Below are 12,738 nucleotides of genomic sequence, written 5' to 3'. Positions count from 1 at the left end.
CCGCCATCCCAATATTAAAGCAGTTTGTCAACCATCTGTTAATAATGGTCTGTCAGCATGTTAAACATTTAACGTTATTCGACTTTCTTTTTCTTTTTTTTAGGTGTGCGACACTGTGGCTGTGGTCCTATAATTTTCACACAGACTTGGGCATAGAAATGCTGGTATTTAAGGAGTACTCTTTATGCCTGTTGTCTTATTTGTAGTTCGTCTTTTGTATGTTCAGCTGTGCACTTTATATTCAATAAAGAAGAGTATTTTACATACTTTCTGTGTATTGTATTTTAAGACGGGTCCTGTCTGCCAAACTTTAAATCCGCTCAGACTTAATGGAGAACCCTGACGGGCACCCTAACAGTCAGTGTACTGTACTGATCTGTTAACGTTGGTGTAAGTAAAAGGAATAGTCTGGCAATTGTGAACCGAAAACCACCCGCTTGTTTGCAGCTGTATGAAACATGGCACTAGCTCAGCAAACTTTTAGTGCGTTTGGTGGTGGCTCCTCTGAAGGCTTAGAGCTCTCCGCTTGGCCGACAGATCTCCAAATATGACCGGTACTAGTCCGTCCTGTCACATGAAGGCGCGCCAGCCAAACTGAATGAACAAGTTTCTCCTATGTGGCGCGATTGAAACCTGCCTGGACACAATTCCAAAGAACTCTGTTCTACTTTGCAAGTTACTTAAACTGTACAACAACATCTAAAGCACAAGCTATATATACATGTTCATTATGTAAAAATGAACCCACCATACTTAAACATCTGCATTGACCCACCTCTTAAAGAGCTCACATTTTGATCTGCTCCACACTCACCAGAGAAAATGGCCCGACTGCCCCAATAGAAAACACTTGATCCTCGCCTTGTAATTCAGTCACCTATGATCTTTCAGATGGACTACCGAAATACCACCCTTGAAGCTTTTCAAAATCTACCTTGGTACGCCGCAAAGCTAGCTTTTATTCAGCCACCATATTTCTACCTATGGTGAAAAAAAAATGCCATAAGGCGACTTTTTTGCAAGTCTTCAAAATCCTCTTTCTGATGAGGCCAGCATCATATTCAGGCTTGCATGCATCATTCATAACCTTCCAGCAAAACCATAATATCTAAATTTCTCCTCCACTTCAGCGAGTGATTAAAAGCCTTAGGAGAAAAGACATTTGGGATTGATTAATTGAAATAATCTTTTCTGCATGCAACTCAGTTTTCTGTACCCACCCACTCCCGTTAAAGGGCCCAACCATAGTAAAGAAACAAGAATTTGTAATGCAATAGGTATTGCATTTTTGAGAGTTAAGAGCTTTTGGCAATGTAAATGTTTTGGGTTGATGTGGTGTATGTATGAACAGAGACACTGCTGCAGCACTGCCTAGAGGATTTATAATGGGGGAGTTACTGATGGGATCAGAGAAGCAGCTTGCAGCACTATCTAGAGGACTTAAGAATGAGGAATTACTAATGGGACCAGAAAATCCGCCAGCAGCACTGTCTAAAGAACTAAGAATGAGGAATTGCAACTGGGACCAGAGAAGCAGCTATCGGGACTGTCTAGAGACCATCCACTTATATACTGGATTGAAAGTGAAAAGCGCAGTGATAAAATAGATATAATCTATGTAGTGCAGAATACACCATTGTTGATGTGTCAGCCCTTTACACAAGACCATATGTGTATAAGATGCCCTGTTTTTGACAGTGCTGTTTATACGCTGGGTAAACAGACAAATATATCAAGAGTGAAATAGCTGTGATTCAGACCCTGAATGGTGTGAGAGTGACTGACCCGGTGGGAATAGTGGACTGTTTTGCGGACTATTTACGTGTGGTTTATTCCCCTGTGTCTGACCGGGATGTTGATGACTCTCGCCTCTTGTTGCGTGATATAGCTCTGCCCTGTGTCTCCGATATAGACCGAGTCTCTTTGGACTCCCCTTTTTCCACGGACGAGATAGCGACTGCCATTCGCTCACTCCGTTCGGGCAAGGCTTTGGGCCCGAATGGATTGCCGATTGAGTTGTACAAGCGAAGTCCTGACAGGGTAGCGCCCTATCTTCGTACCATGTTTTTGGAGTCCCGGGAGCGGGGTATTCTCCCATATGATCAGCGTCTGGCTACGATCGTTGTTATTCCTAAAGAAGGTAAACCCCGGGACCTTTGTTCGTCTTATAGGCCCATCTCCCTGTTGAATGTTGAGCCCAAGGTTCTGGCTAAGCTCCTGGCTACCCGCCTCCTGGCGGTTATTAGCAGTTTGATTCATCCAGACCAATCCGGATTTATCCCGCATCGTAACACGGCTCTTAATCTGCGTCGTCTCCACGGTGCCATTGCGAGGGCGGGGCTTCTGACGGAGCCGGCCATTTTGGCTTCGCTAGATGCCTCGATGGCCTTTGATACGATAGAGTGGCCCTATCTTTGGGCGACTCTTGAGAAGTTTGGTTTCGGTCCTGGGTTTATTGGTTGGGTGAAGTTGTTATACGCCGAACCCTTGGCGCAGGTTGTGGTTAACGGTCGAGTTTCTGTTCCCTTTGGCCTTGGTAGGGGGACCAGACAGGGGTGCCCCTTGTCTCCTCTACTTTTTGCTCTTGCTTTGGAGCCGTTAGCTGCGTGGCTTCGATGGGAACCTTCACTCAAAGGGATCCGTTGGTCACCGGATTTTGAGGATCGCGTCTCGCTTTACGCGGATGACATTCTTCTTTATCTTACTTCCCCGCGCAAATCTTTAAATGTCCTATTTGACGTTCTCACTTCGTTTGGCGCTAACTCTGGTCTGGTTATTAATTGGGCTAAGTCCTGTGTGTATGTTCTTTCGGGTGTTCTGCCCCCGTTGCCGGATAGATTTCCTATCCAGGTTGTCCAGTCCGGCTTCAAATATTTGGGGATCTTTATTACGCTGGACTCCTCACTCCGGTTTGAATGTAATCTCCTCCCCCCGCTTCTTAGACTGCGACTGGATGTGGCCCGCTGGCGTAAGTTACCCCTGTCTCCTCTGGGCAGGGCTGCCCTTTTCAAAATGATGTCTTTGCCACGATTCCTATACACACTTCAGAATTCCTATGACGACGTTCCCGCTACCTATTTCCGAGAGATTGAGAGTCTCCAAAGGCAATTGATTTGGGACGGGCGTCCACGTATCGCCCTTGCGAAACTTACCATCCCTTGGTATGACGGGGGCATGGCGCTCCCTGATATCAAAAGATATTATTGGGCTACCCAACTGTCTGCCATTAACCACGCAATGTATTCCCCGGGTCGGGATCCGGCCTTTGAAATGGATAGACTCCAGCTACCGGGAGGGGATTTTAATAGAGCGCTTTATTCCAAGTCGGCTGGGCGCCATCTTACGGGCCCGTCCAGGATTGCAGTCAGTGTGTGGCGCGCCGCGAATGTGAGTCTGGGATGGGAGAATCGGCTGACACTGGCGACTCCGCTTTATGCTTCTGAGCGTTTGGGATGTCTCTGGTCTACTAAGGGCTTTGACCGCTGGGATATGATTGGGATATGTAGAGTGGGAGATGTCTGTGTGAACGGTAGAGTGAAGTCCTTCGAGGCCCTTCGGGCCGAATATGACTTGAGTGATAGGGAATTTTTTCGGTATCTGCAGGTTCGCCATGCCCTGGCCTCTGTTCTGACTCCTGGTGTGGCCCTCCCCGAGTCCTCCCCCCTCGAGGATCGCATTCTGGATGGCCACCTTCCCGATAGCACTATCTCCCTGATTTACAAGAAGCTGATTAATAATCGCGCCGACTTACTTGTCCGACTTAGGGAGGTTTGGGTCGGCGACGGGCTGGAATTAGATGACGAGGATTGGCAGTCGGCACTCTCTTCTCCGAAAGAGGTCGCCATCCCTGCCCGTCTCCGTTTGGTTCAGCTTAAGATCCTCCACCGGGTGTATGTTACGGGTCCGCGTCTGGTTGTGATGGGTTTTTCCCCGGACGGTCTATGCAAACGCGGATGTGGGATGAGTGCTACATTTCTGCATATTATTTGGGAGTGCCCGGGGGTGGCGGCCTACTGGACTGATGTGCTTGCGGTGATGACTGTTGTGACTGGGATTGCCCTACTGCCTGAGGTCCGACGATGCCTGTTGAATGTGTGGGAACCCACCGACTATTCTGTGGCCCAGACCAGATGGGCGACCTTGGGATACATGGTTGCAAAGCGGGACATTGCGCAACTCTGGGGCGCATCTAGACCTCCTGATGTCTCGGCATGGGAGGACAACATGGACTGGTCCATGTTCCGCGAGAAGACAGTCTATGTAGCTAGGGGCAGACCCAGGGCGTGGACGAAGATTTGGGGTCAGTGGAACGAATATCGTGGGAATATTTGTACTCCTCCCCTGGTTGACGCACCCGATGTTACCCTGTCTCCCTAGGCTGGTGTTCCCGAAATGTTATGCTGTCCTATGATTTGCCTATCCTCCCCGCTGTCCCCCCTCCCACCTTGCCGAGTCCCATCGATTGTGATTTCGTTTCTCTGATTAGTGAGTTTCCCCTCCGCCTTCCGGGCTGACTTTGATTAGTATGCATTCGCCTTTTTGTAGTTCGTTGGTTTTTGTATGTATATAACAGAAAATGGTTATGTCCTGTTCTGTCTTTCGAGTAACATTTGGTATCTGATTTATGCCTGACCACGGGAGTGATCGTATGTTTTTTACATTGTGCCTTGATTTTAGCGGCCGGCCCGTGTGGTTGTAGGCCCATCCTTGTTACCCTTATTTGATTACTCAATAAAAGTTTTTAACCATCAAAAAAAAAAAAAAAAAAAAGTGAAATAGCTACTCCCTTAACATCAAGAGAATCTTCAGACCACTGGAGGCAGAAGGGGGATTTTAATTTAAAGGAGTGATTATTATTTTCTTGTTGGAGGTTAGACAGACACACCATAACGTTTAAAGATCAATCTTGCTGTGTTATTAAGAAGTGTTCTATATTATTAATAAATGTAATAGAGGTATATTTTTAGAATGTGTTCACAGGCACGTTATTGATGAGCTATTAATGTCTTGGAGCATATCACTAAATTACCATTTTCCTCACAAACCAGAACACCTTGAGCTGTGCAAATGTCAGCCAGTTGGTCTTCGAATGAGCCACTTGGCAAAGATGTGTACGTAGGCTCTATTATGCATGCAAACTAATCGTGTACATTTAAGAGCCCATATTTGCACAGGAAAGGGTAATTGTATGTCAAAAGTAAAAAACCCTGAGCTTTGTACCACTCTTTTGGCAGCTAAATTGGCAAATCCATGATAAGAATCTCTTTACTAATTCTGATCAAGCAATGTCTGTGCTGACCTACCAGACTAATACCAGATGCCATGTAAGGGATCTCGAAGCATGGTCAGCATACTAGATAAAAAGTTGTGCCTCACAAATAGAAGCTCTGCAGTGATGCTCTATGCTTGAGCGTGATGTCGAGGCTCACCTCACTGCCTTCTAGGTTGTCTACGGCCATCTTCTGCCAGGGATCCGCAACTGCGCCAGCGGAAAGTCGGTGCTTTGCAGCTGAAGTCCCTGCCAAAGAGCATGAAGACAGTTCAGTCCCCTCCCGCCACTGAAGAGGAGGGGTGGGGAGTGGTGAGAGCCTCACAGTGGAGACCAGGAGGGCGACCCTAGGAAAGCAGGCTGTGCCTGCGGTGAAGGAAGTGGCCCTTAGGGGCAACTCTGGTTAATTACAACCATCTGCTATGCCTTCCCAAGAATGAAGAGCCGGTCAGACAGTACAGAATACAAACATACTTTTATTAGCAATACTCTGCAGAGGAGTCCAACCTGACCTGCACTCTAAGATGTCTGCCGAGGGACTGATTCCCCCCTCCCCTAATGATTCTTCCCAAAAGCCTCCAACCACACCCACAATGGAAAGTTACCGGCCTGGGCAGAGCATGAACAAAGAAGTCACAGAGGGATGAGCTACCACCTGCCAGATGGGTACATGCTATCTGTAACTCAAGGTTACTGTGCTGAGCCTCTGCATCTCCTTACATGGAAGCAGAACTATACACTCGGATAGGTATGCAAGGGCAGAATGGCTTATTCATTAGTAAGTCGGGAAGCAGCCTTGAACAGAAGAGAAAATAATAACAAAGTACAGCGTTCTGCTGAGGAAAGCAATAATAAATAATGAGGTCTAGTTCGGGCACAGCCTAATAGGGATTACGAAATACAAAATGGAGTCACACTTGCTTACTGAAGCCTGCACATTACGAGGATAACTCAGTAGGTTACATAACGTGAATACAAATGGCGTCTATTTAGCCAAACACTTCTAACCTAATATAGCATGAAACAAGTGCATTGCAGGAATGGGAATTTCAAACCGAACAGCGGCTGCACGCTTAAGGCTAGGTAAAAAAGAAGACATTTGAAAAGTGATAGATTTCGCATCACTGAAAATTTAAGCTATTGGCATTGCAATATTGCAACACCAATAGCGCAACCTTTCAGTAATTCGACACCAATTACTCTGCTTACCGAAAATTTACAATATTGGAAAAAAATGTTTGGCGAGCCACGCCAGAGAAAAGAAAGGTGCGTCTTGATTGTTCAACACAAAGGTGTGCCTCACTGCCTGAAACTGCAGCTAGAATAAACGTTAGTGAAATAAGAGTGTAAATAAACAACACAGTAAGAGTGCCAGTCATCATGGGAGGTTACAAAAGGAGACAAGCCGGTACTAATGAGGCACTACTAAGCCTAGTCATGAATCAAAAGCAACCCTTTCGAAAGGACAGTAACAGGAACCAAATGAAAAGATGGGCAGAACTTCAAGTCCATACCTGAATACAGCATGTCTTGAAGAGACTAAGTGAGACCTATAAACTGCTCCCTTTACCCAGACTTGTAGTACTAAAGTTTTGCAAACTGTAGGCATTCTAGCATGTTGCTTTAAATTCCGATTGGGTTTTGAACCTTATGTGAACTAATTCACTGGATGGTCCTTTAAGAACAGCTTCTGTGGGGGGGGGGCAAAAACGTATGTCTTTAAACTACACATATAGCTACGTAGTACCTCCAAGTTGTTTGGACTCTATAAAAATGCTAAGTGAAGAGATAATTGATAAATACAATATAACCCAAAATGAAGCAATCCTATTGTAAAAGTGGTAAAGAAAAATCTACAAATCTAGAGCAATGTAAAAAAACAATTATGTATATAATCATAATATTATTAAAAGGGGCTTAGAATTGGGGAAGGTTTGTTTATTTTAACAAAATACCTACCCACAAGCAAACAGGAACTGAAGTAATTTGAAATCCTATGCGGCTATTGCTGTTATGGCGATTCCATGGAATATGGTTTAGAAAGAAGTAATTGAAACCGTTAGATTTGTTTAAATTGGTGGTTAACTTTCAAATTATTAGCGCTGATGAATGTGCTTTTTTCTTCTTCCTGTCGATCACAGCCATTTTGCACGGCCGATCACTTTATTTATTTGGTAATTAATTATAATGAAATACACAAAAGGTGTTAAGCTGAACCTGACTGAGCCCATAATTAGGGCGAAACCGGTCCTGGTTTGCTTGTGTTCTGGTTCAGGGAGGACCTTGTAGTTTGGACTGTTCCCATGCGGAGCAGGATCAAGACTGATTTGCATATGTCTGAGTCCAAACTAGGGTGGCATGGTAAGCAAAAGAACGTTGGGATGCTACCTCAAGCGATTGCCAGTGGTTAGACAAATTGCAAACATTCCGCCCATCGCCTTTTTTGTGTTAGATGAATTTTGCATGAAAAGATTACAAGCTAAGGTCTCATGCATGATAACTGGTAATTTTGTTAATGTGAATGCATAGAGTCTATCCCTTATCTAACAAACCTAAAACTATTGAAAGCCAGAATGGTTAGGTTTTTAAGGAAGTAGGAGTATAAGTATGTTAAGCTGTCCCATGTCCACCTTTGAATTCAATATTACATTTGAGCTTCTTGGTATAGTGTGAAGAAAATCATAGGTGTTCACGTTGATCAGAAAGAGTAATGAACCCAGATATGTTGTTATGGTTGCTTGAAACATTGATACTGGAATTATTAGAAACGGGTATGTTTCAAGTTACAGTATAGTTTAACATGAAAGTATGCTTTTGAAAGTGCTGTAAATTGCATATTTACTATCAATATTGTAGGTTGAACTGCTTATTGTTACAATGCATTATTTTAGAAATATACTTGAAATATATTTTCCATTACATCTAATACTGTCACCCAGGCTCTTATCACAAGCATACTTGATCACGGAAACTCCTTTTACGTTGGAATCCCAGCCCATGTCCTCAAACTCCAAACCACCCAGAACGCTGCCAGACTCATCCTGAACATCCCTCAAAATAGCCACATCTCTCCACACCTCAATCTCCACTGGATCCCAGCCTAGGAAAGATGCAAGCTCAAGCTACTCACCCCTACGAAGCTCTCCACAGCACTGGTCCGGCATACTTCAACCACCACCTCAACTTCTAACACCCCATGAGACACCTTCGATCTGCGTCTCAGGAGCACACCTCCCTAGGATCAAGACCAGAAGCAGAGGAGATTCCTTCAAATACCTCGCAGGCCTGACCTGGAATGACACCCTGAAACACCACCATGGTCTTCTCAAAGGAACCTCAAATTCTTCCAGATGAAACTGGCATGATCTCTGCCCCACCACCCTTCAGGCCTAGCCTACTCATTGCCTCGCAGGTGGTTAGCTGTGCTCTACAAAGTCACATAGCAAAACCTACTCTGCAGGCTTCTAGGCGTTCTTCCACTCGCTATGCATGCACCAGGCACTGGAGTGCTTCCGGTTAGTGGTATTGATCTAAGGTCTTCGATCTATCTCTGGGTGATTTGATGCAGTTTATGACTTTTTTTTTTTTACAAGATGGCGTGGCATTGAGTATCCAAACCTTTACCCCAGAATGTCCTAAAAGCTTTTATAGGAGCCCATGAGTAACCTACTAGACCTTTCCAGTTTGGATCCTGGGTTGTTTTAGTGAACTGCTTAACCTCCAGCCAGATCCTTAAGGTCTATTTCTGGCATGGGCTTTACTTTTGGTATTAGAGGCTCTAAAGAGTTCTCCATTTGAACCTTTAACGAAGGTGACTTTAAAGCTTTCCTTGCAAAAAAACTTCATTTTAAGTGGCAATTACCTCAGCTAGGCATTCCTGCAAACCTCCTTTTTGCAAAGTTTTTAAAGACAGATTGGTTTTACCACGGTCTTCCTTCTGTCTGAAGGTAACGCACCTTTTTCACCATGGTCAAGAGGTGGTTTTGCATAATTTAGTTTCCTACTCCACCATCTGTAGAGGAGAAGCACGTTGACATGTTATGTCAGAAGAGCTCTCTTGGTTTACCCGGACAGGGTGACTCCCTTCAGGGTCTCTGGAGCTTTGTTCATTTTGAGCCTGCGCGTAAGGGCTGTAATTATGTCAAGACTCTGATTTCTATAGTTTATAAATGGGGGATGGGGAGGGATGGGATTCTTCTCCAGGAGTTTAAAAGGGTAGATCTACTTGTGCAATGTCTGCCTCTGTAGCAGAAAGTCAGGGGGCTTCCCTTTCTGAAATGTTCAGTGTAGTGACTTGGATTTTTCTATCTACTTTCATTGAGCATTATCAGATTGTGCAAGAGGTGGATTTAGATTTTGCCAGCTATGAAATAATGGTTTTCTTCTTATTTTGTACTCTAATTTTCATCAAACCTTACTTTCTACGAAATATTACACAGTTCTCTTGGGCTTTGTTGCTTGGTACATCTCAGTAAGTAAGGAAAGTGAGGGGACATGGAGGTTATGCATCTATTATTTACCGGTAATTCATTACTCTTAACCCTTCCTCAGTTTTCTTACTTGTGTCCCTTTTGGGTTGCCCTGCCAACTGCTAATTGAGGTAGCAGCGCTTGCTACTAACAGAGGGTTGGGGTGTGGGAGAGCTGTTTTAGGTCTCATCTAGGCAGTGTGTGCATTGTCCCTTCGAGAATTGCTGGATCTCTGATATGGGCTTGAAAAAAGCACCCATCTTTCATTGGTTCCTGTTGCTTAGAAATGCTGGATTTTCATTGGTGAATACACTTGGTAGTTCCTCCATTTAGAATTGTGTATCCTCCAATGAGGACTGGCCCTCTTACATGTGTTCTTAAGTGCTCAGGTTATTTATACTTCGAGAGAACTTTTTTTTTGGGGGGGGCCTCCCACTTTGCTCATTAACTGTTCTGTTGACTTGTGCAATGAAACTTAGTCGCATCATTTGCTTGCTGCCGCTTTTTCTCCCCATGCCTCCCCTCCTCCCATAACACTGCTTCAGTTGCTTCATTTCCCTTTATCACCCTGTGCCTCCCTCTCGCCCCTCCTGCAACACTGCTCACAGGCCCCACCACCCCTCCTAGGCCACTGCTGTTTGGCTCATTTTTATGGTTACTTTATGCATAATTTGCAATGCAGTGCCTTAGTTTAATATCCATTTGCTGTCTTCCCACACCCCCCCTGCATGCCTGCACCAGAGATCGCTACATTGAATTATGTTATTTTACATTAAACACTTTTAAACAATCAGCCCCTTATCAAAGGATGTTGAGCTGACAGCAGACTTGAACACTGATCCCCAGCTCACCAGCGCTCACTCCTGCGCCATACCCTTTTCCAAGCCATGTTGGAGAATGCAGTACCATATGTGGCAAAATAGGTCCTAAAGAACACCTAGTGATAGCCAGTGGTTCTGCACCCTCACAACTCTTGTGTTTTTTTTCTCAGCAGTTGTAGCGCAAACCAGATCAGAAGGTATTTGAGCGATTTACGTCTGCTCCAGTTCCAATGTGGCAGCTCACTGTGCTCATTTTTTCCAATAAAGGCTTTTGTATTATAATCGGCGTGATTGCTCTGTGTTTGCAATTAGATGTTCACAGTTGGGAGCGCTTCGGTCACTACGTTCACTAACGGAGGCACTGTTTTCATATTATTTATTTTTTTGCAATTGTAGTGCAAACTCGACTGGCCTGTATTGGAGCGCTTTACATAAGCACTAGTTCCAAAGTGGCAGCTCGCCACGCTAACATTTTCCAACAAGGGGGCAAATTTACAAGCCCCATGTGCTGCCGGGGCATCACGTTCCATGACGCACCAGTGGTACAGCCTGCTAAGGCATATTTACAACCAGTTAGTCACCCTGTGTGACTTAACCTGTGCTTGTAAATATCACCCCTGTTCACGCAACACTTTGCGTGTTAGGGGCAGGACATGGGTGTTGGTGCGAGTGTTCCCACGCAACACACATGTCCACTGATGCATTTCCAGATTTATGAGACATCGTAAACCTGGAGGTGGCGTAGCCAAGCGAAACGAGGAGAAATGTTTTCATTTCTCCTCGTTTTTAGGTTTTGCTTGGCAATGCGTACGAAGTACGCACGCGCTAGCAAAATCTTATGTCTTGCAGTGGGGAACAGGGACTCGCCCCCTACTCGCCCCCTGCTCCCATTGGCTAGCTCCATAAATGGAGGCTAGCCATTGGGAGCCGGATCTGTCCGTCAAGGCCGGACCAGATTCGGGGGCGTTCCCGACATTTTTTCCCCCTCCGCCTCTGCGATGTCGTCATCGCGGCGGTGGGCGGAGTTTCGTTTTTTTTTTTTATTTGTTTGTTTTTCCCATTACGTGGCAGACCGCCGCTGGTGTGCGAACGGGGTAACATTCCAGGTGAGTGAGGTCACGCCTCACGTGCTGTTGTTTCGAGGTGAACCGTATGTAGATGAGAACCCCAATATTTCTTTTAGATTCTAAAGCAACGAGGCCGATACCCGCAAGCTCCCACCGGGCTCCTCATTTTATGTTTTTTTGCCCATGTACATGTTAAAAAGCATGCTGAAATGCGTGTCTAGCCGACTAGCTGGAGAAACAACCCGTCTTTACGTGGGAGTTTGTGTTGTCATTTGCTGCTCTCACCACGTGTTGCCTCCTTGACTCCTCCTCTGTGCCCCCCCTCGTTTGCTTGCATTGTCTGTAGGTGTGTGGCGTGTGGTCGCGTTCAGTTAAACATTCACTCGTAGCTCTGGTCTGCGTGCTGTATGCCTCTGTGTTGTTTCCCCCTGTAGTGAAGACTGGGCAGTTGGGTTTCACACTTTCATTAGTACTTGGCTTAAAGAATAAGGGAGAGTGTTTCTTTCGTCATAAAGCGCCTCTTTGCATTCCTCTTGACCTCTCTGCTTTTCTAGCTCCCTCGCGTCCTGTTTCTTCGTCTGATGAGATTTCTCAGGTGATGACGTGTGATGACGTCTGCGTAGGTGCTCACTGTGCTGAGAGTCGAAAGGCCCATTCTTTCAGGACCCTCTGGGTTCTCAGCACGTGCCCAGCAGACCGAACCGGGCGACGAAGGCCCCACGAGCCTGTGTGCACAGCTTCTATCTACACCAGATTCCGAAGGGCTATGGAGATAGACCACCTTACTCTCTCCTCTCCCTCTCGCACTCCTTTCTTACACCATCACTCTCTCCTGCCCCTCTCACTTCTCTCCATCTTCCCCTCTCACCAGCTTTCTTTACACGTGCCACTTCTCCTCCCTATGTCTCTCTCTCTCTCTTTCTCTCTCTCACCATCTGTTAGTCTATCCACACTGACACCCTCTCTCTGGCAGACTGTTCTCTCTCATTGGCTGACCTCTGTCTCACTGATACTCCCCCCTTTCTCTCCCCTCTGTCTGTCACATGCTCTGTGACTCTCGCGCCATCTCTCGCCTATCACCTCCTGCTCTGACAGTCCCTACTCTCTCTCAT

The 12,738-nt window shown here is 45.7% G+C and overlaps 1 protein-coding gene across 1 annotated transcript in view; it reads left to right on the top strand.

The window, feature by feature from the left end:
- Nucleotides 1–266, top strand: part of RPAIN (RPA interacting protein) — a 55,372-nt gene extending 55,106 nt beyond the window's left edge. Inside the window, exon 7 of the mRNA XM_078683568.1 lies at nucleotides 104–266. Coding sequence (XP_078539694.1) covers nucleotides 104–133 — 30 coding nt within the window. The 3' untranslated portion in view covers nucleotides 134–266. The remainder of the gene's footprint in view (nucleotides 1–103) is intronic.
- Nucleotides 267–12,738: the final 12,472 nt, after the last annotated feature.

This window comes from Lissotriton helveticus, chromosome 3_1 (genome assembly GCF_964261635.1).
Source record: "Lissotriton helveticus chromosome 3_1, aLisHel1.1, whole genome shotgun sequence".
Classification (NCBI taxonomy): domain Eukaryota; kingdom Metazoa; phylum Chordata; class Amphibia; order Caudata; family Salamandridae; genus Lissotriton; species Lissotriton helveticus.
The sequence above is the reverse complement of the archived record's forward strand: the minus strand, read 5'-3'. Positions and strand labels throughout refer to the sequence as shown.